We start from the raw sequence: 27,011 nt of genomic DNA on the forward strand, positions 1-27,011 counted from the left end.
GTCTTGTTGCCTTTTTACAAGTTTACTTTTGGCCACACCTTGTTTCGGTTTCCTTGTCATTGTTAAACAATTTTCATTGGTAACATGTAATTAGCCACTTGGTCAAAAAAATCTGAAGTAAAACATTTTGAATAAAACAACAGTAGGTCCATTTGTATGCGTTCAATCAATTCAGCTCACTGCTTGGTTTGATGGAATAAAATAGGCTTATATTGGCACTTTGTATTGGAACAATGTCTTATCCAACATGTATTAACAATTTTCATCATAAAAACCATTCCATTTCTTGTAAAATATCAACCTAAATGCAGGTTGTCACAGCAGTGAAACAAAACGGATTAGGTTGCAGCACGTGAAAAATCCTGCCATTGCTTACATCATTTTCGGTAAATGACTCTAGCTTGTCAAATTCAGCATTCAGCCTGACAACCCCCAACAACAAAAATTCTAGAGTAATACAGGGAAATCTCCAGTATCCTTTCAAAGGCATTTCCTATTTTGTTTAGCCATTTTAATCTGGATTCAGTCAGTGTTACAACTTCATATGGTATTTTGGAATATCCCTCTATAAACTATATACTACAGGCAGGAGTCAAATCTTTTCAGCCATGAATAAGGTTTAATTCTAAGCCCTCTAATGAGCTCCTTAGACTTCTTGATTGACATGAATCATTTGGGAGAGCTGAGAGCTTACCAGACATGTTTCATTTATTATTTAGTGTTTGCCAACCATTAACAGCCCACAAAACCCACATATCTCTTAAATGTATCTGTCTTTTGTCTAAACCTTGGCCTTTTCTGGTTGCTTTAACTACCAGAAAGACATGGACGGTTGTGTCTGCGTGTTGTTGTTTCTGATGAGCAGAGGCGTTGGCCCCGAGCGTGGAATGATGTTAAATATTAAGGTGGAATGGTGATTACAGCAATGGATGGAAAGAGGAAGTGCAGTGAATGAGACATACTCGTTCATCATGGGCACTAACAGAATCTCAATCCCACCATTGGCTTTTTTTTCTTTTATCTGTCCTCTGAAGACTGAAGACAAGTGTGAAGATTAGAATTAAGATGTGAACAGAAAAACAAGACTCATACAATTGGGAAATCAAGGAATGGGATTTAGGAGAGGGATTATGAACTGTCAAATATTGTGATTTAGAATGCAGAACAGACTTTGATTATGACAACAACCTTGTGCTAATTACCTATATTTTCATAAATACAAGCCAAGCTGCTATTTTATAATTACAGTGCCATAATTAAAGCAGCCTTTGTGCCCCTCAAAAGAAGAATGTATTTTCTACCCTGCCCTATTCATAGAATCCATGCAAGAATAACAAAAAAATTAAATTCTGGTGATTTCCATATATTTTTTTCACTATTATACCATATATTTGCCATAATACAATTCCACACTCTTAGCAAAATTAAAAAAAACAAAAAAACACTATTTTTTCCTGAATAGTACACATCATGCATGCGCCAGGTTAGTTCAAAAGAACTTTTTAATGTCAAATAATACATTTGTCTATATCCATACTCACAAATTGAAGTATTTTCCATAAAATAATTTGAAGGATTTGAACTTCTTGCATTCAGACGCAATTTTTCATAAAAAAAGACATTCACTTGCAAACAGTTTTGGGAGTAAACAAGCTTTGTTTTGAATGTATGCCATTTGTAATGGATGGCAATAGCCAATTGGCAATTTCCGACTTTAAGTAGAACTTCCAAATAATAGACACCACAGGTGCTTATGGAAATAAAATTACATGTCTGCCATAACATTGCAACTCCGCACAGAGCACCTGAAAAAAAATATTTTTAAATGAACACTCCCTATCATATTGGAATGAACGTACATCTTTTTCACAACCCCCTTAGTATCAGTATATGTCAATACAATTTGAAGGATATTCTTAATTTCATTCTCTTATATGCACCCTCAATGTTGGTGCTTCTATTTAATTGCAAAGAAAAGCCTACTATGTCTTCGAAATGCTCGTAGACTTTCACCAAGCCAGAAAATAATCTAATTTAGAATACAAAGATTAGGATTCCTAGATGATAGTCATGAGAAATCAAGAGAAAATCGACTTTAGTATTAATCATCTTCACAGTTTTATTCAACACTGTCAAAAGGGATTTTTTTGTAACCAAAATACTAACAATACTTCATATTATGGTATGATGTGGTGCAGATGCAGGTAGTAAACACTTTTTATAACACAGCCTCTATCCTATTTAATTGTGGAGGTTTGCATCATGTTGTCACCTGTCACACCTCTATCTGCTGCACTCTTATCTTATTTTTCAAGGTCTGGCAGTCACTCAAGGTATATTCCGCATTTCTAAACAAGTTTGCAAGGGCAAAAAATCAGTCTTTCACTTGCGAAGGCATGGAACTGATTCGATTATTTCCTCCCTATAGTTATCATCATATATATAGCACCACAAATGTTATTTTCTGACCACTTGCCTTAATGGAAGTGGAAGAAATTTAGGGCTATATATTCTCACAAGTCTTCTGACTGTGACTCACATTGGGTGGGTGACACAGTGATGTGTTTTTCATATTTATTGCTAGTTGCAGATGGGAGAAAGTGCTTTATTTCCACCTCATGGTTCACATCCTTGTCTTGTATCCCTCGCTTCTTCTTGCAGCCCACCTTTCCTCTCCACTTCATCACTGACCTTTTCTGCCTACTTTGTTTGCGTCTCGCTATGCTCAGTGTGACTGCCTAAATAGAATGTATCCTCGACTGGCCCCCCCGACCCAACCAAGTGGATATTATAGCGAGGGGGACTGCTACATCACTGACATAAACTTAACGGAATTAAAAGATGAATGGCAATGAAATATTTAAAAGCTCCATTTATTTATATGACATCAAATAAGATATTTCGTATCACATTTGTCACTGTTGAAAATTTTAGGAGCTTTGGCTGGTGTTTTATTGAGCTCAAGAAGCACGCTAATAGGTTCTGTCGGAACTTTTCATGCTTAATTGTCACTTAAATGGGTGATGATTATATTCTGGTTGTAAATGTTTTTTTTTTTTTCTACTCATATTGAAGCGTTTGTATTCTTTGTTGTAGGAGTACCAGTCATGTAATTCCCATCCTTGCCCTGATCTGAAGAAAACCACTCCCTGGACCCCGTGGACTCCAGTTAACATTTCCGACAATGGGGGGCACTACGAGCAGCGTTTCCGTTACACGTGCAAGGCTCGTATCCCGGATGCTAGCCTCCTAGAGGTAGGAAGGCAGAGGATTGAGATGCGCTACTGCTCCAGTGACGGCTCGACCGGCTGCTCCTCTGATGGTGAGAAACCATTGTTGTCTTCCTCCGTAATCTTTCTTTGTTCACTCAAACGTTCTCATGGCTTTCAAACTTTTTTCCCATCTCTGCTAAGGAAAAAGTCATTTCAGCTTCTGTCATTTATCAACTGACCAGAGCTTCAGACATGTTAATTAACTTTCAATCCAAAAGCCAATCTTTAGATTATGACTAAATCAATCATTGCCAAGATACACAGTATGGACTAAAGCATTGAGGCTTAGTACTTCTTCATGAATCAATTAGAGGTTAGGATTGACTAATTAATGTTTTTGCATACTAATTCTGTGCTTCCAACTATTGCCCCCTTTTCCGGTATATGGTCCATATTAGATTAGACACAGACTAATATCACAAACCCTGTTTTTATTGCATTACTGGATTCATTGACACCATATTTCTCAAGTTCCGCTCGGATACTTGACTTACTACTAGACTTGAATATTTACCAAAAGTTCACGCTTCCTCCAAAAATTCTCGTTTTTGTTCCCCTTCCCAAAAAAAACAAGTCAGTTTTGACACATCCAAATTTACACACTTAATTTGCATTATCACTGGTGAATGCTAATAAATTCACTGTTGACTTTAAAGTCTTGACCCACAAAAAGTCACAAACAAAAATGTCTATGGGTGGTCATAATTTAAATTAAAAAAACACAGGACAACACAGAATTACTCCCAAATCAACAGAAAAAACTAAAATTTAACCGAAAATGTCCCATGAACAATTTGGGGTAACCTGGAATTGTCCCAAAATCAGCAGGTAGTGAAGTAAAATCCACTCAACCAACATAAAAGCCAGAAATTGCATTTTCTCGTGGTTGTTTAGTGTCTCTCAATCAATCAATTGATGAAAAAGCGGAATTTAGAATCGTTTCCTTACATTGTGGGATAAACTACAGACCGAGATTAAGAAAATAGCTTTTTTTAATTCAAACAAACAATAAATGGTTGAATAGGGAGGAAACTTAACACAAAAGAGTGGACTAGAACCAACTTTCCATACTTTCTACCATTTCTACTTATTGTAATAGGTGTAATATTTAAGCTTCCATGAAATGCTTCCTGCTTTTTTTTAAATATTCAGCATGAAAACCTACAGTCTATGAACATCATCAAAGCAATTCCCATCAAACTCGTCGTCATAAATAGTTTAAAAAGGCGGCTAATTGCCATCTTGTTAAACGCAAGGATTAATATAAGTCGTAAAACATCACATTTAACTACAAAATCAGTTTGTTGTTTTGGTAGGGGAATAAAGTGGAGTGAGGATAAAGGCATCTTCCACGTTAGTTTGTGTGGTGGTCCTTTAAATGTCATATATAGTATAGACAACATTTTCTCTTCTTTCCGTCTTCTGCAATGTTGTCACAGTTACAAATTGTTGGAGTTTATATTCAAAGGCACATTTGTGGTTAACAAGATATACCAGCGGGAAACGTGGTATAAGGGCTGTCACTTTTGAAAGATGTTTCACAGACGTACAAGGAGTTTTTAATACATTCTTGCCTCGTTCCTCATTAACAAGAGGGCATCAAAGGGTGTGTATGTAGTAGCCCCATGTATGAAACCATGTTGCATCAATTGCATACTTTACAATTATATAAAATGGAGAGCAGCATGAATCCCACTCGAGTTGAATTTGGCCTATGGGCAAATCACTTCAGTTGTTTTCGTTTTTTTTAATTTTTTTTAATAAGAGAATTTTAATGAGATTAAGAAGCTTGATTAGACTAAGGACTTCCTAATTGAGACATTAGATTTTTTTGTCAGATATTAGTCACTTAATCACAGGATATTTCACTTTATATAACCTTCATAGTGTCCTTCCAACCATGGAATTGGTTAATAATAATGTATATACACATGCAAAATGCATGAATAATTTTGGGAATGTATATTAGTTTTGTAATCAACAATTATGTTTGGGTTTACCTACATAGTTGAATTGAATTGAATGCTTTTAGTGTCATTATGAAAGTATAATGAGTTGAATAGAATGTCAAAATGTTACACAGAAATACAATCAGGTGTCAATCGCTTTCGGAATGTTACTATTCACATCTAGTAATGTAGCACAAAGTAGAACCTCAGGGAAATCAAGATTTTTTTTCCTCAAATATGCTTAGGAAATAAATTATACAAGCTCGCATGCAAATGAAAATAGATGTTTATGAGGCAATTTCATTCTCGGTCAGTAGTGTTTCAAGTTTATGGCCTCCGTTTGTGTTTCTCATTTAAAATCGATTCATTACAAGCTTTCTTTTTTTTTTACCACAGTCTGTCTGCTTCACTAATCTCTCATCTTGTTTAAGAAACTGTCTAGCTCTTCATCTTGGCTGTTATGGATGTGCTTCTACACTATGCAATGCCTTTTTCACTCTGCAATGCCTTTTTCTAATGCTTCTTACCCTGATATAGTTGTTTTCCACCATAAGACATCATATTTAATTGAATTTCATTCAATTATGCACATTTCAGAAAGTTATATGATGTAAAGTTTAAAAAAAGGCATTTTTTTCTTCTTTAATACATTGTTGAAGTATTACATTAGGAAACTCTTATGTTAGATCATCAAAATTACATGCAAAAATACGTGACATTTCGTTCTATCAAGAAAAGTGACTTCATATTCAATTTGTTGTAAACAATTAATTGTATGAATCTGGCCATACTGCATTTACTTTATAGGTATTTAAGACAGAATGATGGTCCTTTAAGGGAAATTATAGCTAGATGAAGAAAATTAGTTTTAATACACCTGATAAGACTCTCATTTAAGTTGTCCTTAAGCATTTAAAGCAATTATCATCAGAAAAATGTCAAATGATGAGTTTGATTTTCCACCCACAAACTCTTGAAATGGTTTAAAATGAATAAATACAATTGCAAAAGATATGATGTAAGTAGGTGGAGGCCCGGCAGATCAGTGGATAGCGTGTTTGGTTCACAGTAGGGGGCGTTGGTTCAAATCCAGGTCGGTCCACCTGTGTGGGGTTTGTATGTTCTCCCCTGGCCTGCGTGGGTTTTCTCCAGGTACTCCGGTTTTCTCCCAAGTTCCAAGGACATGCATGGTAGGCTGACTGGATACTCTAAATTGCTCCCAGGGTTGAGTGTGGGCGTCATTGGTTGTTTGTCTCCTTGTGCTCTGCAATTGGCTGGCCACCAATTCAGGGTTTCCACCGCCTCCGGCCCTAAGTCAGCTGGGATAGGCTCCAGCGCCCCCCGTGACCCTAGTAAGGATAAAGCGATTCAGAAGATGAGATGACATGACGAAGGGGGGAAGGCAATGAAGTTCTCAGTTTGATGAAATGAAAATAAATGACAATTTTTTTCACACAAAAATGTATTCTTTGAGGGGTTACATGGATGTTTTTGTTCTTGCTTTAAAAACCTACTCTATGGGGTTTATGGCTTGTTGTGGTTCTGTAGAAAGAGTGCAACGTCTGCTCCAGATTCCGTAACCCCTCTAGGGCTGCCTTTAGTCTATCTGTGCTCCTCACATTATTACTCTTCTTGCTTGGTCTGAGATTTTGGGGGCGGCCCTCTCCTGTATTGTTGAGCAGTCAATTTGTTTCCATTTGATTATGATGTTGGTCTATTTGATTATGCTCCTGGTGATCATCAAAGATTCTATTTTTTAATATCGAGACTCAGCCCTCTGATGGTGTAGGGGTTCACTTGCTTCGACTTTGGTGCGGGCAAGAGTGCACACGATTGCCGCTGGTGGTGGTATGATTGAGTGTGAATGGTGGTCGGTCTATGTGTGCCCTATGGCTGACTGGCGACTAGTCTAAGGCGTAGTGGCAGCCGAGTGGTTAGTCTGATGGCCTCACAGTTTTGGGGTTGAGGATTGGAGCTAAGGTCGGTCAACACTGTTTGGAGTAGACATATTCTCCCCATGGGTTTTCTGTGAGTGCTCTGGTTTGCTCACACATTTCAAAAAGATGTAGGATACCCTGGTTGAATACTCTACATGGCCCCTGGGTAAAAGTGTGTAGGTGAATGGTTGTTGTCTTCAATTGCACTGCCTCTGGCTGGCCACCAATTCAGGGTGTCCCCCATGTGGTCTCTGTAGTTAGCTAGGATAGACTCCAAGCCAATCATAACCCCCAAGCAGTTCATAAAATAAATGGATGAAAGAATAACCCTACTGTTGAGTCTGACCTCAAGAATTGAAGTGGGGAGATAAAGATTTGACTCTTATATCATTGATTTTACCCACATATTTTAGATAGTTTTGTAACGGTATAAATCATGAGGGACGCACCAAAGTATGTTAACCATTTTACATTAATTTATCGAAATACCACATTTCTTGGCAGATGATCTTTATTTTTACTGTCAAATTAGGACAAATATTCCAAAATGTCAGTTCACCTTGTTGCCATGCTGCATTGGTGTGTCCTAAAATGTCTGTTGTTTCCTCTACCATGTCAATTTTTTTCACAACAGGTTATCTACCTTCTATGTGGAGACTAAATGCAAACAAAAAGTGCAGTCATTCCGTTTTTCATCGTACAGTATATCAATATATTTTACAATATGTTTCCTAGAAAAAATAATGGGAGTCTGATAGTTAAAATGATTGACGTAATTTTTTAATTTAGGATTCTGCACTGAATTATTAGTTTAAAAAAATCTGGCCTTAAACAACAACCATATTCACAACGACAACACAAATATTGCCTTATTATCTCTGCCAATATTATATTATCTTAACATTGTGATTAGTATATGTATAAAAACAAATACATTACTATTTTTTTATTTTAAATTTTTCTCACATCATCCTTCACTGTTCCAACATCAAGCCCTTGTGGGCAATAAACGAATAAAACCTTTAGTCATATGTCATTCTTTGTGACCACAGGCCAGCCTAGAGTATAAATGATGACTATAAAAACTAATATGCTTGTCTGGTTCAATCAATAGTAAGGGGGGAAAAAATCTAGTCTCAACAGTCATAGCAGCAGTAACATTGGACTTAATATCTTAGAATTAGACCTCGTATAGTTTAGCTGCCCAATTGTATTCACAGAGGCCAACACGGTAGGGAGGAGAGGAAAAAAAACACAGCTATCTCTTTGGAAGCTTAGTTTATTCTGTGGTCGACTGGCTTTGGTGAGCGATGGCTTCATCGTATCCCCTGGAGAAAGTGTGGGATGTCAGCAGGCTTGATGCGTTTCACTTGAGCTGATGTGCTATCAGGGCCGGGACCCTCTTGTGGGCAACAGATTACTTTTCTACACCTGCACAGACTTGGTGGAAGCATGCCAGTGCTGACGGATGATAACCGCTGCACTATCATTATAGTCTCTGCTTTGTTTTCTCTGGCCGCTCAGCCAGCAGGCTTCGTTTTATACGCCTGACTCACTTTTATCAAGAGCCTTGGAGCGTGCACCGTTTATTTTAAATTCTTTATCATAGGTCTTCTCTAAAGGGACCTTTTTAATGTGCTTTAAAATGAGATTGAGTTGGTACATTCTGTTGACTAGAACTCTATATTGTCAACACATTGAGAAGCCTTATTACAACGGGCGGATTTAAACGTGCAGAATGCTGGCAGGCTTTCCAGTTTATTGGATTTGAAAAAAAATATGTTAATATTTAGACATATGGTGTTTCATGTCTTCATTTTAAGTTCCAATTTGCGTCATCATTACACCTTTCTTAACTGCTGTGAAGTTAGATACTCTGCTACTGAAAATAAGAAGCTATTTTGAGGACACCTGTAGAGAGACAAAATGAAGCAAAACACTTTTGCTGTCAACTGACAAAATGTGTGACTCACATATTTGCACATGACTTTGATACAATTTTTACAGAAATATTGGGTGTCTTGAGAAGCCATTATGTTTAGATTATGTTGGAAAACTTGCACTGCACAAACACTTGGTTGTGAGATGCACAGGTGGAAAATAACATAACATTTACTATTCATAATGTAACTAAGGAGTTTTATTTATTCATTTTTAACACCGCTTATCCTTGCTAGGGGCTGCTGGAGCCAATCCCAGTCGACTTTGGGCAAAAGGTCGACTACATAAACTGGTTGCCAAAATAAAAAAAAATGATTTGGGAGAGTAAATTTAATTTTAACTGGCAATCCAAAGTCTTAGAACATTAAAAGGCATTTAAAGTTATAAATGTAGCTTTGTAAAGTTTTGGGACTAACTGTTTCTGTATAACTCAAGCAATCTACAAGGGTGAAGTTACAGTATGTTTGTACTTTGCCCCAGACATATAGTTACAAACCTACTGACATACAAATATATGCTGACTTTTACACAATGCCTTTCAACTGGATTAATAACCCTTCAACCTACACTTTTCAAAGGCATACCTCTACTTTATACCTCAAATTTATTTCCTTGAGCATCTGTTTTCAGGTTATTTCCACTCACCTATAGATACCCCAATGTTGTCAACGTTGACTTACTGTGGAAATTCTTTACAGCCAAAATATGTGTTGTCGGCACAACCATTTGTCAGAAGGCGAGATCAGGCAATTCGTACCAGACAATCAAAAAACCCACATGAAAAAAAAGTATAAGACAACATATGAAAGCAATTGCTAAGTAGGCATTGTGATTAGATATGCTTGATGTCAGAACATGTCTTTGATGGACTCCATATGGGATGGGAACCTGATGGTCATAAAAATTGACCTATGCGTCAGTTTTAGTTTTTATTTTGCCGTTACATCCTTCAACGCATTCATGTACTAGTTTATTTTTCCTGTTTTGGAATTTTGGAAGACAGAATTATTTAGATGGATTTAGAATGATGCGTATGGAGATTATATACACCATGTGACTTCAATGCCTGTGTGAAAAAAAGGGAAGTTTTAACACCAACTTTTTTGGTGGGTTACCTCTGTACAAAGTCAAAATAGTTCCACAAGACAGGTTAGCTTAGTTTAGAACTTTATTTCATCCTGTATTCGGGAAATTTCTTGGTTGCAGTTGCAAGACAGACACAAGATACACAAGACATTGTAGACCTAGTTAACAAATTGGAGCCACACACAGGAAGTCCACAAAGTGGGGATCTTCTGCAGACCAGTATTGTCTTCATTCTGCCTTCGTCTGATGTCCAAGCAGCTCATTTTGGGGATTTTGATTGGCCCGAAACCTATTCACAAGTAACATACATTAATGCATTTTGCTTTGTGGGAGTATTTTACTGCTTCATGATAATTTTCCTCATTTCATTTTTATTTGCATTTTTCATTTTTGTCTCAGTTAAACATTTGAATACTGCACTTGTATTTGATGTAGTTAGATTGCATTGAAAAATAGTACATCATGCCCCAGTGATCAGATTATACCAGGAAGAGGTTATAAATGACACTGTAGCCGAACTCCCTTGTCACTGGATATGTTAATGTTCATAGAGTTTCATATTTGCATGTCTCAAAGAAAATAAGAAGTTGCTTTTATGCATAAATGAGATGAAACATGATGAAGCTAACCTACATAATGAAAACAAGCAGCCAGTCAATGGCTGGGCTTTACCAAAGTCTGAATGAAGAATATCAGGTCACAGCTGCAGCCAGGTCAGTTCATTCCTCGGCCCAGTTAGAATCCTTTAAGAGCACACGCCTCAAAGGTTGCTGTCAGAGCTCACACCAGCTTGTGAGATGATGAGGATGTTAAATGCCAAGGTTGGCCGTTTTTATGAAGAAGTTGAGGACTAGTGCGAGGAAAACACTTCATCTCACTGAGCATACAAAGCAGCAAAACGGCTGAAAAAAACTAACGGCAATAATGGTAAGGACTGAGGGAGGTAGTTGAAAATGACAAAAATGGACAGAAAGAGAGCAGGGGCAAAAGATGAAAGGCCTAAAAAAAATGATAGATGATGACAGGGAAGAGTGACAGCCTTGAGTGCTAAAGTGCCATTATATCATCTGCAGAAGGTAATGTGGCCAAAAGTTGAAGGAATGACTCATCTGATGATGACCTGGACAGTCATTGTCATTACATTGCAGCTGATTATCATTCACTCAAATCATTCCCATAGTGCTAAGTAATGTTTCCAACGTGCTGATTAATGCATGTGGTGATTATGCTTTAATACAAACTACTTACAATTTTGGATTCATTGATTTTTTTTTCTCCACGTGGGAACACCACTGATGAAAACTGAGTTTATTTGATGAAAACTGATGCTGCAATTCTATTGCTAAATCCATCTTCAGAAAATAACAATTAGGCCTGTACAGATACTGTGATGCACTGCATTTGTACAGCTGCTTCTACTTTATCATTTTTTATACCGCTATTACTGTCAAAAGGGTTTGTGAAAAATAGTTTCAAATGTACAGGATTTTTGGTTTAAACAGACCGCCGTTTTCTCTGTTTTAGGTGAAGTTCTTCATCTGGGGAAGGTCTCTGGACGCACCGTGAATGGTGGATGGGCCTCATGGTCTTCCTGGACCCAGTGCAGCAGAGACTGCAGCCGTGGCATCCGTAGCAGAAAAAGGGCTTGCAGCAACCCAGAGCCAAAGTATGGAGGTCAGACCTGCCAGGGGGCTGCACAAGAATACCAGGAGTGTAACACTACCCCTTGTCCAGGTACGGCATTACTATAAAGGTTCACCAAATATACACTATTTAAAAAAAAAAGTATAACTACCCGACTCTGATTTTAAAACTAGCCAAAATTGGCTTAACTACTGGACTCTGATTTTAAAACTAGAAAAAAAATGCATTAACTACTGGACTCTGATTTTAGAACTAGGAAAAAATGCATTAACTAATGGACTCTGATTTTAAAACTAGGAAAAAATGCATTAACTACTGGACTCTGATTTTAAAACTAGCAAAAAATGCATTAACTACTGGACTCTGATTTTAAAACTAGAAAAAAAAATGCATTAACTACTGGACTCTGATTTTAAAACTAGCAAAAAATGCATTAACTACTGGACTGTGGTTTTAAACCTAGAAAAAAAATGCATTAACTACTGGACTCTGATTTTAAAACTAGCAAAAAATGCATTAACTAATGTACTCTGATTTTAAAACTAGGAAAAAATGCATTAACTACTGGACTCTGATTTTAAAACTAGGAAAAAATGCATTAACTACTGGACTCTGATTTTAAAACTAGGAAAAATGCATTGACTACTGGACTCTGATTTTAAAACTAGGAAAAATGCATTGACTACTGGACTCTGATTTTAAAACTAGGAAAGTTTTGTCAAATTAATTGGGATAGTTAAGCGTGTTGACTACTGAGCTAATAGTCCTGTCTAGTTTTAGTGGCCCTGATACACTGTTTGAGGGAGAAAAGCTTTCCAACCCTTCCACAAACTCAGAAACAAAACATGGTCTTCAGTACGTTGGTTCGGATTCTAGAAACACTTAAGAGAAAAAATTGGGTATAATATTTTTGTTTAGAGTGGACAATGTGCTCGTCTATCTCCATCGTGGTCTTCAACACAATACTCAGCCAATAGTGAGCAATCACTTCTGAAATGTTAATTTGGCTACTTCTTAGTGCAAGCTGCATATAGAGAAAGTAGACACGATAAAAGCGCTATAAAATTCAGGTAAAATCAGTTTTACATAATCCTCAAGTGTATCTTCCTAATTGTTATTGTACCATTTCAAACTGAGTCATTAAAAAGAAGAAAAAAAGGCAGACTTTTGCATAGGATTGTAAATTCTCTCCATGGGAAGCAATTACTTCCCCTCATTTGCTATCCTACGCAGATGAATCCACACTTCACCAGATCCAAACTATGCTGCCTTTTTCCCTTGAGTAACAGATCAAGTATTGCAGCACCAAATGACTTGCAAATCTTCAAAACTGCAAAAAAAAAAAAATCAGACGTGGGTTAAAGCTGGGATGAAAACTCTCATTTATACCAAGGAATCACAGGAGCTATCCCTGAGGTGCTTCACTATGTAATTACATAGAAAATACATTATGCTGATGCTGTGGCAGACTTTGTTCGATTGTGAAAAGCCCTTCAATCGAGCATTTTCAATACAACAAAACCATGCATTTTAATGAAGAAAATACTTTTTTGATGAAGAAATTGACCTTCCTAATTGAAATACTCTGCTATTTCACATGTCTCCAGGGCAAGACTGGCATATGATATGGTGTAGTTGATGTTTATTAATCTAAACCCCACTTGAGAGGAAAAACTAAGATATGCAGCTAATAGCTTGATTTGCGTACCCCCAATCTGTCTTGCTAAATATTGCTATGCTGGAAGTAAGCAAAAAAGACGTGCATGAACGCCCATCAATGCTATTTTTACAGACCGTTAATTCAGTCCTGGTTGACTGCTTGGCAATTCTCGCATTCGTGCTGAAATATTCCAATTCTCGCTAATGTAAACAGTACATATCGTGAAAATGTTGAGTAATCATAATATACAGCGATTTTTGTGGTGCTCTCGGGTATGAGCAGCAATGAATACTAAATGTTTCTTTAAATAGTCCGATATGATTTTAGATAAGCGAGCAGATGCAGCGTCAGACCAGCTGTGATGTCTAAGCCCATTCTTTATAATTCAACACTTTGAAGGAGGAAAAACAGGTGTCATGCCAACCATCCGTCTGCTTTAAAAACAAATGAATCAGTGTTTTTCCCAGAACTTTACTTGAGATGAGACAATCCGTCTTGGAGGGACAAAAATCGACTAGGGCGTCATTTTGAAATAGAGAAATTACCGCAGAGATGACAAAAAAGCAACAGCATCTTCAATTACCTGCAACGAGGTGCCAAGCATCAGCAAGTCTTTAGAATAGATACCCAGGTGCCTGTCAAAAGGGAATTTGCTTTCTGATTGGTAAACGATATTTACTCGTAATTCACTCCTCTCGTGTTGTTTATTTGTGAGGCATTTGGGCAGTTTGTAATGTTTTTTTCCCCACATTCCATTAGACTAACAAATTCCATTGGGATTGAATACAAGTATTACTTAATAAATGATGTTTTTATGTTAAGAAAAAGTTGATATTTTTGCAACTGTATATGAGTTAGCATATTAATCAACATTGGTTGGGACATATCAAATATGTTGAACTACAAGAAGGTATTTTTTTTTTATTTTTTTTATGAAGCCAGGTATAAAAACATCTTTATGTTGTATAAAGTCCTGGCAGATATCTTCCCTAAATGTGAAAATTGTATTTAAATCATGGTTTTGTATTTGTAAATACATTATTTGTGGTAATACAGAAGAAAAGTATTGGTTAGATGTTAGACTTGTCCCAAAATAAAATTAGTAATTAGTTAAATTTACTCGTATCTGCTACTAATAACTAAATAACAGAAAATAACAAACTTTTTTGTCAATACAATTGGCTTCTTAATTTTTAAGGTGGTTTCTGTGTTGTATATATATATATATATATATCTGTAGAACACATTATATTTCTTTGGCCTTCAATGTTCAGTCAGTCCAAATTGCTAAAAATGGTAGGGTGGATTGACAAGTAAATTATAGTTTGGCTTGAATAAATTCATTCATTATTTTAGACTTTAAGTTTCATTTTTCTTCTTCACATATTGGATTGAACAATAGAACATCTATTGGCCATTGTATAAAATAACACTTAAATAAAAGAACTCCTATTGCTACCAGTATTTGCCACTTATGGTGACTCAATGGAACAGTAACATGGTTCATTTACCTCAATTTGAAATGGAAGAAAATGGCTATTTAAATAAAGGGATGCCTCAAGTCACTATCCTTTCAAAATATATACGCACACAAAAACTCAATACAATACCTTCTTTTTTTTTCAAAAATAAGATGAGAGCAACATCTTTTGAAAAGTGACATGAATCAGACATGAGTTTGCATTCCTGAACAAAAAGGATTTGACAGCTCCTTTTGTTTTATTGTTTTGATTTGTGGAAACACAAACTCGCCTCCTGCCTGAATTCTAATCCATTGTGAAGGCAAGATAGAAACATGGAGAGCTTTATCATTTTTAAGAAGAATAACGCAAAACAAGTTGGATTCCTTTTAAAAAGTCAGCTTTGTCTTGTCTAATGTTAGTGGATGGAAGCTGGTCCTGCTGGTCTTCATGGTCCAAGTGCTCTGTAACATGTGGGGGAGGACATTATACGAGGACTCGTACTTGCAGCAACCCCTCACCTGCTCACGGAGGAGACATCTGCCTTGGGCTGCACACTGAGGAAGCACTATGCAATACTCACGCCTGTCCAGGTACATACAAACATCCAGAATACAGACACACGTTTATCAATGATTCTATTGGACATGTGTCAAAGTGGCGGCCCGGGGGCCACATCTGGCCCACCGCATCATTTAGTGTGGCCCGGGAAAGTAAATCATGAGTGCTGACTTTCTGTTTTAGGATTAAATTAAAATGAAGAGTATAGATGTATATTAAATTTCCTCATTTTCCCCCTTTTAAATAAATAATTGTATTTTTTTTATCATTTTTTTGTGTTTTTAGTTCAAAAATCATTTTGTAAAATCTAAAAATATATTTAAAAAAAAAAAGCTAAAATAAACATTGTTTTAGATCTATAAAAAATGATTATTCAGGGCTTTTAATCAAGTTCTTTTAATCCATTTATTTAAAAAAATTGAAATATTATTTCTAAAATGGTCCGGCCCACATGGAACCGAGTTGACGTTAAAGCGGCCCGCGAACCACCCTTATTCTATTGCCTTACTCTATTCAGTTATGGAAGGCCCTGGAAGGCAGTCATGCATGACTGAAATATATCCAAGGTCCCACACAAACAGTACCTTGCTTTGTAATTTACTGTCTTGTTTTTTTTTTCTTTTTGCAGAGAGCTGGTCTAGCTGGTCCCTATGGTCCCAATGCGACTCTAGGGGCGCCCAATTGCGTGTGCGCCATTGTGATGTTCTGTTTCCCACTGGAAATCAGTGCTCAGGAAACCACAGCGAAACCAGGCCGTGTTCTCCTGACTCAAATCTGATACCAGGTATCCATTCCCACAGACAAATATACATATATTGAGCATTTGTCCTTACATATCAGGCTATAGAATATATGTCGAAAGAAAATCATTGAAATTATTACATGAGTGTTTATTATTTTAAAGGTAAAGTCCGCTATGGTGAGATTTTAATCTGATATTCATTGAGTTGTGCAGTAATACCCGAGAAAGTAAGAAAAATGCCAACTTTGTCAAAGTCAAATGCAGAGACGCTGTCCCTCTGCCAGCCATTTTTATTGATATTTGCTCAGTGAGCTGCATTGCTATTGGTAGAAACCATTCTGAATTGATGTCTTGCACAGCAGAATCGTTCATACACTGTATTAGTCATAAACTAGTAGAACATTTTTAATACTCAAGTCTAAAGAGTTGTGCTAACATAATTAACAGTATTTATCTTCCACATACTAACAATCCCATTACTCACTAGTGTAGACAATTAGCTGAATCAACTCTGTTTAAACATTCTTTATGAATGAACAGGGACATAATACTTGGCACAAATCTTACAAAATTGCCCATTTTAGTTCATCATCCATTGTTCTTGATGGGAAGACTTGTCAATTGGGGCTCATTAGAAAAAGACTTGCACTTCATTTCCTCAAATGAGGACATCTACTTGTCATAAACCCGTCCAGGTACTGTCACGGCAATGATTGGAGATTGCAGAGTTTCTTCAGTAATCGTTATCTTATTGAAAGCAGCTTTCATCTTACCGTTTGCCATCGGAGGTATAATTTGTCACGCGAGTAGGGGTGTGTCTCTGCAAGGTCCGGGTGTAATTATCTTACCTTTTTGCTTTTTTTTCTTCCTCATTTTCTATCAGAAGTCTCCATTGCACGCTCCAGCCAGGAAGAGAGATGGTGTGGAGGTAATATATGTATGTGTGTGTGTAGTTCAGTGTGCGTGAGAAAGAGAGAGAAGCCAATATGTTGCAATCATTTGAAATTCTGCTTAAATGAATATCAGTCCCAGTTTAAGCAGCGAATTAAAGAAAAATGCTGATCTGATAGTAGCTCGCCTTAGTTTGAATGACATAGTTTGACACAATCACATGCACACACACACACACACACACACACACACACACACACACTTATGTCCTCCAGTTAGGTTTTGCAGTAATACTTAAAATTGTGGTCTAGAAATCCGGAGTAAAATGTATCATAGCTACGCAGTTACAGTGTGAGGAGATCAATAAAATCAATTTCAACCTTGCTTATTTCTGCAACAGCTGCTGAAATGCTGATGAAAGTACCCAGAGTTCATAAGTACGCAAAAATGTGTGTATATGTGTGTGTGTGTGTTTAGAGACAACCAGCAGCTGGTAGCCAAGGTTTGAAAGCTGAAAGTAAACAAAGTCAAATTCTTGCTGTCATTCATGCCATGTTTAATTTCAAGTTAAAGAGCTCTTGGAAAAGTTAGTAACTATCTGATTTTCCAAAGACAAAAAAAAACTTTTTCAACAAAATTTAAAGGGTCAGTTTCATGCAAATATCCTTTTTTTGAGCTATCAATTATACTATTACTTCATTTTGTGGTTAAGACCACAGTCATAGGTGGTACTTACCTCCACCCCCCCCCCCCCCCCTCACCACCACAATTCCTACTTCGTAATGGTGATTGAGTTTGTGAAAGTACAAGCCCAAAATTGGTCCAAATGGCTGCTTCTAAACCCAAATACTCCACTTTCTGCTTCATAATAGGCTCTTTTGTTACATTTTTTTTTTTTAAATTACATCCCCCCATTATAAAAACACCAGGTTGCTGAAAGCCTTAAAATATTTCTCAAGTGAGTTTGAATGATCGTTTACCTGTTATAATTCTGCACAGCTTCAGCTACCAACCTTCTCCATCTTTCTTCCTTTCAGATTTCAACCTCTTTCATATGATTGCCGTGGGGCTCAGCAGCTCCATCCTGGGGTGCCTGGTCACCCTGATTGTGTACTCGTACTGCCACCATTACCAGCAGCAGGCTCACGATGCCACTGTCATTCACCCTATCTCGGCAGCGCCACTCAACACCAGCATCACCAACCACATCAACAAACTGGACAAATATGACACGGTGGAAGCCATTAAGGTCAGATCTCAATATTTTATGAGTATTTTTTCTGTGAGGAAATGCACTTTGAGCTGCATGACTGATAGTCACAATATCTCCTGCAGAGTGCCGACACCCTCTAACTTTGTAACAGATCGACAGGTGTGGCGTACATTTCTTTTTATGTGATCCTCAACGTCTCAATGTGTGTCTCTTCTACATTGGTGTCAAAATTCTGCTTTATCAAACTGCTTTGGAGATCTTCGGCTTATGACAGCTTATGCGTAATATGTCTGTATAGTACCACTCTATCCTGAATCTATTGTTCATTGGATGACATCCTCTTATATGTAGCATATTTAAGGTAAAACAACAATTTAACACATTAACACTAATCAATTCAGGTCATTTTGGGACAAAGAGTACCATCTTTTTCGTCTCTATTTTGAAGTAGCATTCCAATATGACACAACACCGATTTGGAGAGCAAACCAATTAGCATTCTACTCTGGTGGAAGCAGGTTAATATTTAAATTACTCATTAGGAGTTTTATTTGGATTACCTCCTATATCCATTATTTTTTAGACAACCCACAGGGAGGGGTCTGAAGTTCTGACTTCCTTTGTTCTTCTTCACTAATTAATGTTATTTGAGGATAGATTAGAATGAAATTTGGTATTTCCTAAGGATGTATATGCACTGATCCTCTTTTTAAATCTTAGACTAACTGAAGTTAGTCATGGTCAAATCAGAATGAAATTTGGTAGGTATATTATAGGGATTTGTATCTCTTAACCTTGCTAATTTTTGCAAAAGAATTGTAAGCCCGTTTGACTTTATGCCTCTAAGAATTAGTTAGATAACCCATTTTATAAGTTCCTTTCTAAGGTGCTCAGTGTAATAGAAGTTGTTCCCAAAGTTTGAAACATTGTCTTAGTGAGTCTGGTCACCGATTCAGGACCTCTGGCTCGGAGATTGGACAGCTTGGATTGGCTCCAGCACCCCTCGCGAGCCTACTGAGGATAAAGTGGTTCAGAAAATGAGAAGAGATGATTTATGTATCTAGTAGCATCTCACATCCTATGCCTTTTTCCTTCTCTTGAATTTGTTAGCTTGCTGTGTTTTGGATTTGACCTAATGGCCTAAAAAAAAGCTGAAATTATTACATAATATGCATTTGATGAACAAAAAAAAAGTGAATGCCTAAGAGCTCACTTTTGCAGAACAGATCCTTTTGGGCTCAGAACAAATTTGTCCCAAGTGTAATTTCATCAAAGCATGAAGGTGTCACTAGTGTTCATCCATCATGCAATTAAAGTCAGGAGCATAATTTGCTCTGTTCATTTGCAAAAGAGGCGGATATTAATACAGACTGTCCACGTGATGAACAAATAATTAAAAAATAAATGCATTAAATTTACAGAAAATTAACACAATTTTTCCTCTGACGTATCGTGTTTATCTACCTTAAGTGGGCTCAACTATACAAAAGCGGAACCATTTTTAAATGGTGGATGTTAGTTCACAATCGTTAATATCCATGACGAAAAGGATGAACTGCATAAAAGATATTTGGTAAAGTAAATCATAATTCCGCAAAAAAAGGTTTGGTGTTGTCTACTTCCTCTGATTGCAGCCAGATGTTTCAGTTCTCTTGCCCTTGGACGAGCCCGCCATGCACCAGCCTCTCTCCGCTAACATGGGGGTGTCTATGCGGGGACTGGAGCTATTCTACTAACCACTGACTTCGCTACAACATCCGACCTTTAGAACCCCCACCCCCTTATCCCATCCTCCCTATTTACCAACAAATTGTCTGACCCAAAACCGAAACCACTACTTCCTTCCTCTTCCCCTTCACCCCAACTGTGCCACCTCCACCGTATGTGGCAGATTGGAATCAGAGTACAAACTCTAGTTCATCTTACCCCACACTCAGATCCCTACTCACTCTCCACCTGTGCATCATGAAGGACTCTCACTCTTCTGCTACCCTTCACAGCTTGTGAGATTATCTTTCTCTTTGTGATTGTCCCCACTTGTTGCATGTTTTCTTTCATATTTGTCTCTTTTTTGTTGTTGTCCTAGCATGGCACATTTTTGGAAATGTTCCTCTAGTCATCACTAATGCCAGCACCCCATCAAAGCATTTTTTTAACCATAATTAGTTCATAATTTAAAAGTACAATTGTATTGCAAATGTACCCTATTTAGAGAGATTATTAAGAGTCTGCAAAATCCAGTTCAAATACCAGGCTTTTTGTGCAATAAGAATTAGATTAGTATTATTGCACAAACTTAGTTAAATTGTTTGTTTTTTGGTCATCTTGAATGTATTTTGTGATTTAACCTTAATTTTACCTTAGTGAACTTTTGTTTCTTTGGTCAGCAATTCCTAGAAAGGTTTACAAGACCATCTGAAATATATATTGAATGACTCCAAATCACTTTAAATAGGAACATGTAAATGTAAACTTCATTTTTAAATTTAAATTAATGTGATTCTGAACAATGTCTCATTCCAATTGAGTTATTGCTGTGATCACATTATTTCATTTTTAAAATATGTGATTTAAGTATGTAAATATATGTTTGTTTAGTAAGCAATGTGAAGTTTTAAATCAGATTAATGTTGTTAAATTTTTATCACAAAAAACAGGATTGGCCAATTGTAATACAGTTCTTGTACTGCATTGTACTTGTTTCAGTACCTTGCAAATTACTCGTATTATTTTATCTGATCCAATTAGACATTGAATTCTTAGCACTAAACACCCTTTTCCCCTTTCTTACAACATAGACTTTAATGTTCAATCATTAGTCACACAGAACATTTAGTAACACAATCATATCGTTTACATGGTGCTTTTTTTCCAGCCCAAGATTGTGAATGGTTGATGCTTAGCAATGAAAAGTCTTATTGGCATCTGAGCACAGCTGTAAAGGAGAGACAAAGAAGCCTCTTGTAGTAGTTATGGCTTTTGTTGGGTACTTGAGGACACTAATATGTTAATTCAATTCCTTTGTGTACAAATTACACAATGGGAATGAAGCCAAATATACTAGGGTTTGTTTTTTTTTTGAGGGGGGGAGAGTTGCTTAGTCCCCTCGTTCCCTATCAATGTCGACAGTATATCTGCAGTATATGCAACATCATCAAGTATTCAATTACACAGTCTCTCAGCACACATTGCACCACATAGAATGAACACATCCAAGTCATCAAAATGCTGATGTTGTGCTTAACTCCAAAGATATAAGTCCATGGGAACATACAGTAGGTCACAAAGAGGACAGCCCCAATGGCTCTTCCTTCCTACTAAAATGTATATTTTGTTCTTATGAGAAAGCCATTGAAACAGGTTGATTCTGGTTTTTAGAGGTGACAAGAGACCAATGCATTGTAAATGATCAAACTGCTTGGTGGCCTTGCTTTCTTTTCAACTCTGTTTTCCAATCCACAGACATTGATTTTTATTTATTTTATTTTTTATTAATGGATGTTTCATTTCATACTTTTCAGTTTGCTTGAAATTTTTTTGGGCTGTACTGAAAAGAAAAAATTAAAAGAGGTTGGAGTATACATAGAGGTGCAGTATTAGTACAAAATGGATTAAATACAGTTTCAGAAGGGGGAGACATGTTAGTAGAAGTCACAAATTTACAGGATTTAAGTTGACTAATAATGACAATAATTTTAGGGATACATCAAAACAATAAAAGTACATTTATACAATAATGAGTCTAATGAGAAAACCTTTTCATTTACCAAAAAGAAATAGGAATATTTACCACAAAAATATGTTTTTCAAGGTATGAATTCTTGAGGAAAAAAACATAGAATAAAATACTATTCCTAAGAAATTAATTATACTTATGAGATTCTTAATACCAATACTACAACAAAGACAATCTATAACAGTTTCAAAATGTCATTTTTTTAATTATACAATAGAAGTAATATAAAAATTAGGATAAAATAAAACATACAATACAAAAAGGCAAAAAAATGTGTATTTACAATAAATGTAATTGCATAGGTCTATTTTCTAACTAAGTTCTAATACTACTAGAATAAAGTTTGAATATCAAAGTTTATGATATATATTTTTATAATATTTTGTCTTTTCAATACAGCCCTTGGTAAAAATCTTCCCATCTCTGTGCAGAATAATTATATAATCATTCCAAGGCAAATCATAGCACATTGATTCATCATTCCTTTTTATTTCTTCCTTCAGGCCTTCAACAAAAACAATCTGATTTTGGAAGAACGACAAAAGTACTTCAACCCTCAACTTACCGGGAAGACTTACACCAACGCATACTTCACCGACCTCAACACCTACGATGACTATTAAACAGGAAGATACCCAATTCCTGTCCTCCCAAACGTGACTGAATGGTTTATGTTTTTGTGTAATGAAATTTGTAACACTACGCTACGTTTGGGCTGCTCCATCCACCCTGAGACTCTGGCAGCGAAACCGCAAAGGCGTCGTCATGCCAACAGGGGGAGCGGCCCCCTCTCAGGTGCCTTGCGGTACGCAACAAAATGAACGACTCTAACAAACACGTAAGGGGAATCTCGATTAACTTTCCTGTGATTTCATATGAACAGTGCTGAATTTATAATGAAGCGCTCCAAATTGGCTTTGCATGATACATCTGACGTTTTTCAGTTTGCATGACAGCATTCCATTTGTTTTAGTCGGTTTCTTTTTACGATTACTCGTATAAAAAATCACATTGTAGAAATTGGAAGAGTAAAATGTTTTTTTTCTTTTTACATTTGTCAAAAAAATACTTTTCTTTGTCTTTTCTGAAGTAATTGACAGTATTGACGTCAACTTACATTGATTCCAGTGACAGTACTTTTTGTATTTTTTGTAAAAAAAAAAAAATGTGGGGAGGGGAATATAGAAAACATGCTATTTTTTTTCTTTGGTCTTTGTATTTGTGCGAGCAGAATGTTCATAACTGTACAGATCCAGTTTAGCAAACACTATCTTTGGAGAGCTCATGTATAGTGAACGATGAAGTTCAGTCATAGTAGAAATTCAAATTCATAACCAAATATAGGTTTTTGGGTGGTTCAGTTGCAAATAACTTTTTTTTTTTTGCCTGTCTTGCTGTGCATAAATTAAAAGCTGCTTCGTACACTATTTCTTGGAACATTGCTTGTTTGGCCATGCAGCACAAAAACAGTCTGATATAGTATTTTTCACATGTCTCATCTCACTCACATCTTCTCCCGCTTTATCCAAAGTCAGGTTGTAGGGGCAGCAGATTCAGGAGGTAGGCCCAGACTTCCCTCTCCCCAACTCATCTGGCTCGTCTCGATCCGGAAGGCTTCCTTGACTTGTATGCTTTGTTTTGTTCGTTAACGTCTTTTCAGGTTTTTAATCGTATGATCTAAACGGCCTAATTTGGTTCAGCTCCAAACATGACATGTTTGTTAAAGGACATGAACAGAAGTCTACCAAGAAGTTGTTGTTTTTTTTACATTGGATGATTTTTGTGTACTCGACGCATGCCGAAAAGGTAAGAAATGCTCCTGTTTTCTATATTGCAAGCTCCTATAAAGATAAAGTTACATTTGTAGTCATAATATCCCCAAATCAAATTGCGTTTAGTGTTTTTTAATCGTTTCAAAGATCGCACAAGGACAGAAAAGAAGACGGCTCAATGATGACTTTTTAAGTAAGGAAAACAACATAGTATAGTAAGGCTTTTATTTTTTATAAACATTATAGTAAGGCATTTTTTTTCTTTAAAAAATGACATTATGACAATGCTTTTCTTAAAAAACAATGTATAAGGCTTTTTTTCTTTAAAAAATGACAATGTATAACAAGGCTTTTTTCTTTAGTATAGTAAGGCTTTTTTCTTTTTAAAAAAATGACATAGTATAGTAAGGCTGGGAAACATTTTCCGTTAGTGGTTTCTATGTACTTGTAGACAAGACTTTCAAATGAAGACAAAGGAAATTGCAGCCAAATTGTGGAACAGTGGTTAACTCACCGGACTCCCATGTGGGAGACTTAGGTTCAAATCCCGGTTGGGACCCATTTTCACTTAGTTGTTTCTTTGTACTTCTTGTCAAGACACAAATGATGACTGAGGAAAATGTAGCCAAATTGTGGTACAGTGGTTAACTCATCGGACTCCCGTGTGGGAGACCTGGGTTCAAATCCTGGTTGGGACACATTTTCACTTAATTGTTTCTGTGTATTTGCAGGCAAGAGGTTCAAATGACGATCAAAGATAGTGTAACCACTTGTTGGCGCAGAAGTTAGATCACTGGACTCCCGTCTGGGGGACCTGGGTTCGATTCCCGCTGCCGTCGTTTGGTTGAAAATAGTTGGAAAGAAGAATTGGTCAATGGAATAAGAAGAAAAAAAAGGAAAAAACTTTTTAATTTATATTAAACACTTTGTCATACTTTTCAGTAAAAGGTTATATTCCGAAGGTGTTGAAACGTTTTATCCAAGGAAAACTGGGTGAAACACTTAGTCATTTTTTGGACAAAATGCTTCATCCACCATTGAAGACTTATTCAGTTAGACACTTAGCCATTAGAGACATTGAACAACGCTGTACTATAAACATGTTCTGTAATGAACCTGAAACTGATGAAAGAGTCTACGATAATAAAAATCCTTGATCATTATGTAAAAAAAAAGAAGAACACAGAGTTATTGTTGAGTTTCTTTTTTAATAAATCATATCTAAACCACCACCAGATAACTTGTTTTTCTTTCCTGCATAGGAAAATTGATTTTATCATCCTGATAAAGCTTTGGTTATCAGGGAGTTTTAGATGTAAGTATTTTTGATTGGTATTTTTATTGATGTATAGGGGAATTCCAAAGATGAGCAGCAAGATCCTCACTCTACTGTATGAGCGTGGTAATTGCAAAATTACGCCACGCCACAGGGAACAGTAGTTGTTGGCTGCAACAAAAAAAAGAGCTTTTGTGCGTAGGCCAACCAGCTGTTTAAATTTGGCACATGCGCGGTACCTCATTCTTTCAGGAAGCCATTTCACTTCCGGTGGTGAGACACATGTATCCGAACGAGGTAAGTTCTCTTGCGTTTTACGGCCATAAGTGCGTTTTATCACGCCATCGTGAGACTTATTAGTAATCGATTGAGCCCAAAACGCCGGTTAATCTGTTACTTTAATGCCAGCTTCAACACACCGTCGACGATTGAAGTTTGAGATCCCTTTCCTCTCCAGATGTGTGCCGCATCTGACTAGCTATTTTAGCATTAGTGACACGACGACACTTCATTTGGCTTTAATCGTATTGTCCGTTTTCTGTCCATTATTCCGTCGTGTAGAAATACTTTTAATCTAATCAAACAAAGTCGAGATGTCAATGTAAGTATAGTTAGTTTGATGGTTAGATGACATCCAGTGGCACGACTTGTGTTGTATGTAAACGGATTTCACACTTAACATTATTGATGCAAAATAGTTATGTCAACTTTCTTATAACTGTTATCGCTACTGTGTATATTTAATCGCCTTATCTGTACTAAACGCCTCAATTTTTAATTGTTCTGATTTCACTCTAAACATTATTGATGCAAAAATAGTTATGTCTACTTTCTTTTAACTTATTTCTACTGTGTATATTTAATCACCTTGTCTGATAAAGGGAAAAGAAAAGTTCAACACGGCGCACTAACTTATTAGCTTGATCGTATATTAATAAGTTTTTGTCACATTTATCAGCATGAGTATATAGTTAGTTTGATGGGTAGATGCTCTCTCCTAAATTACATCCAGTGGTACAACTAATGTTGGATGTAAAGAGATTCCACCACGAGTGCCATTTCCAATTTGTAATTGTTCTGATTTCACACTATAAAAAATATTGATACAAAAATGGTTACATCAACTTTCTTCTAACTGTTATTGCTACTGTGTATATTTAATCGCCTTGTCTGAAAAGGGAAAAGAATAGAACGTAGCGGTCACTAACTTATTTTCATTCATTATCTTGATTGTATATTAAGTTTGTTGTAAGATTTCTCCATTTTGCAATAATAGTTTTGCAAAATCAAGTTCTCTCTTTTTAGCATCCGGATGCAGCCTTCCAGAGTGTCCACAACACACGCCCTCGAGGTTAAAGTAGAGGAGATTGGGCCAGATCAAGGTAAAATTAATTCCAAAGAAACCATTAAGCCTTTTTGGTGAATCTTAATACTCTATATTAAGTTTTGTTTTCTTCTTTGTACACATCAGGTCCATGTCACTTGTGACTTATCTGCACTTCAGAGATGACTGGCAGGCTTCTCAAAGGTTAACGTATTTGTTTATTGCAAAGTATCCAAGTCTTCATCCAAACTAAATAAAAGCTTTAAATATTATAATCTTGTGGAACTCCATGATGTGATATCTGATCTTTATGGTGAGGTTTCACTGAACTTAAGTTGGTGTTGTGACCTCTTATATAGGTAAAGTCCACAAGGATATTATTAAAGATTAGAAACTTCATTTGTTAAAGTAGATTTTTCTTCAGTCAATTTCCCAAGTACAAGACTAGTGTTTACTCCCCTTGGTTTTAAAAAAATAAAATAAAATCCTAAATAGTTTCTCCAGCTTTATAAAAAAAAAATATTCTAAGTGTTAACTGCTCCAACTT

At 36.4% G+C, this 27,011-nt stretch overlaps 1 protein-coding gene and 1 long non-coding RNA gene across 10 annotated transcripts in view; both read left to right on the forward strand.

Moving 5' to 3' along the window:
- sema5a (sema domain, seven thrombospondin repeats (type 1 and type 1-like), transmembrane domain (TM) and short cytoplasmic domain, (semaphorin) 5A) overlaps positions 1-23,519 on the forward strand; it is a 100,784-nt gene extending 77,265 nt beyond the window's left edge. For 8 of the 9 annotated variants that reach the window (XM_077735790.1, XM_077735785.1, XM_077735786.1 and 5 more), the window contains 7 exons: positions 3,097-3,322; positions 11,710-11,919; positions 15,372-15,542; positions 16,139-16,294; positions 17,136-17,180; positions 18,181-18,392; positions 22,596-23,519. In XM_077735790.1, coding sequence (XP_077591916.1) covers positions 3,097-3,322; positions 11,710-11,919; positions 15,372-15,542; positions 16,139-16,294; positions 17,136-17,180; positions 18,181-18,392; positions 22,596-22,715 — 1,140 coding nt within the window. In that variant the 3' untranslated portion in view covers positions 22,716-23,519. Of the gene's footprint in view, positions 1-3,096; positions 3,323-11,709; positions 11,920-15,371; positions 15,543-16,138; positions 16,295-17,135; positions 17,181-18,180; positions 18,393-19,990; positions 20,360-22,595 lie in introns of all 9 variants that reach the window. The other variant, XR_013329141.1, reaches the window with a different exon arrangement.
- A 1,709-nt stretch (positions 23,520-25,228) lies between these two features.
- On the forward strand, positions 25,229-26,739 carry LOC144209691 (uncharacterized). The gene is made up of 3 exons (XR_013329202.1): positions 25,229-25,437; positions 26,446-26,522; positions 26,612-26,739. It is a non-coding gene; the product is annotated as an uncharacterized LOC144209691 (long non-coding RNA).
- The last annotated feature ends 272 nt before the right edge of the window (positions 26,740-27,011 follow it).

Source organism: Stigmatopora nigra, chromosome 16 (assembly GCF_051989575.1).
Source record: "Stigmatopora nigra isolate UIUO_SnigA chromosome 16, RoL_Snig_1.1, whole genome shotgun sequence".
Lineage (NCBI taxonomy): Eukaryota > Metazoa > Chordata > Actinopteri > Syngnathiformes > Syngnathidae > Stigmatopora > Stigmatopora nigra.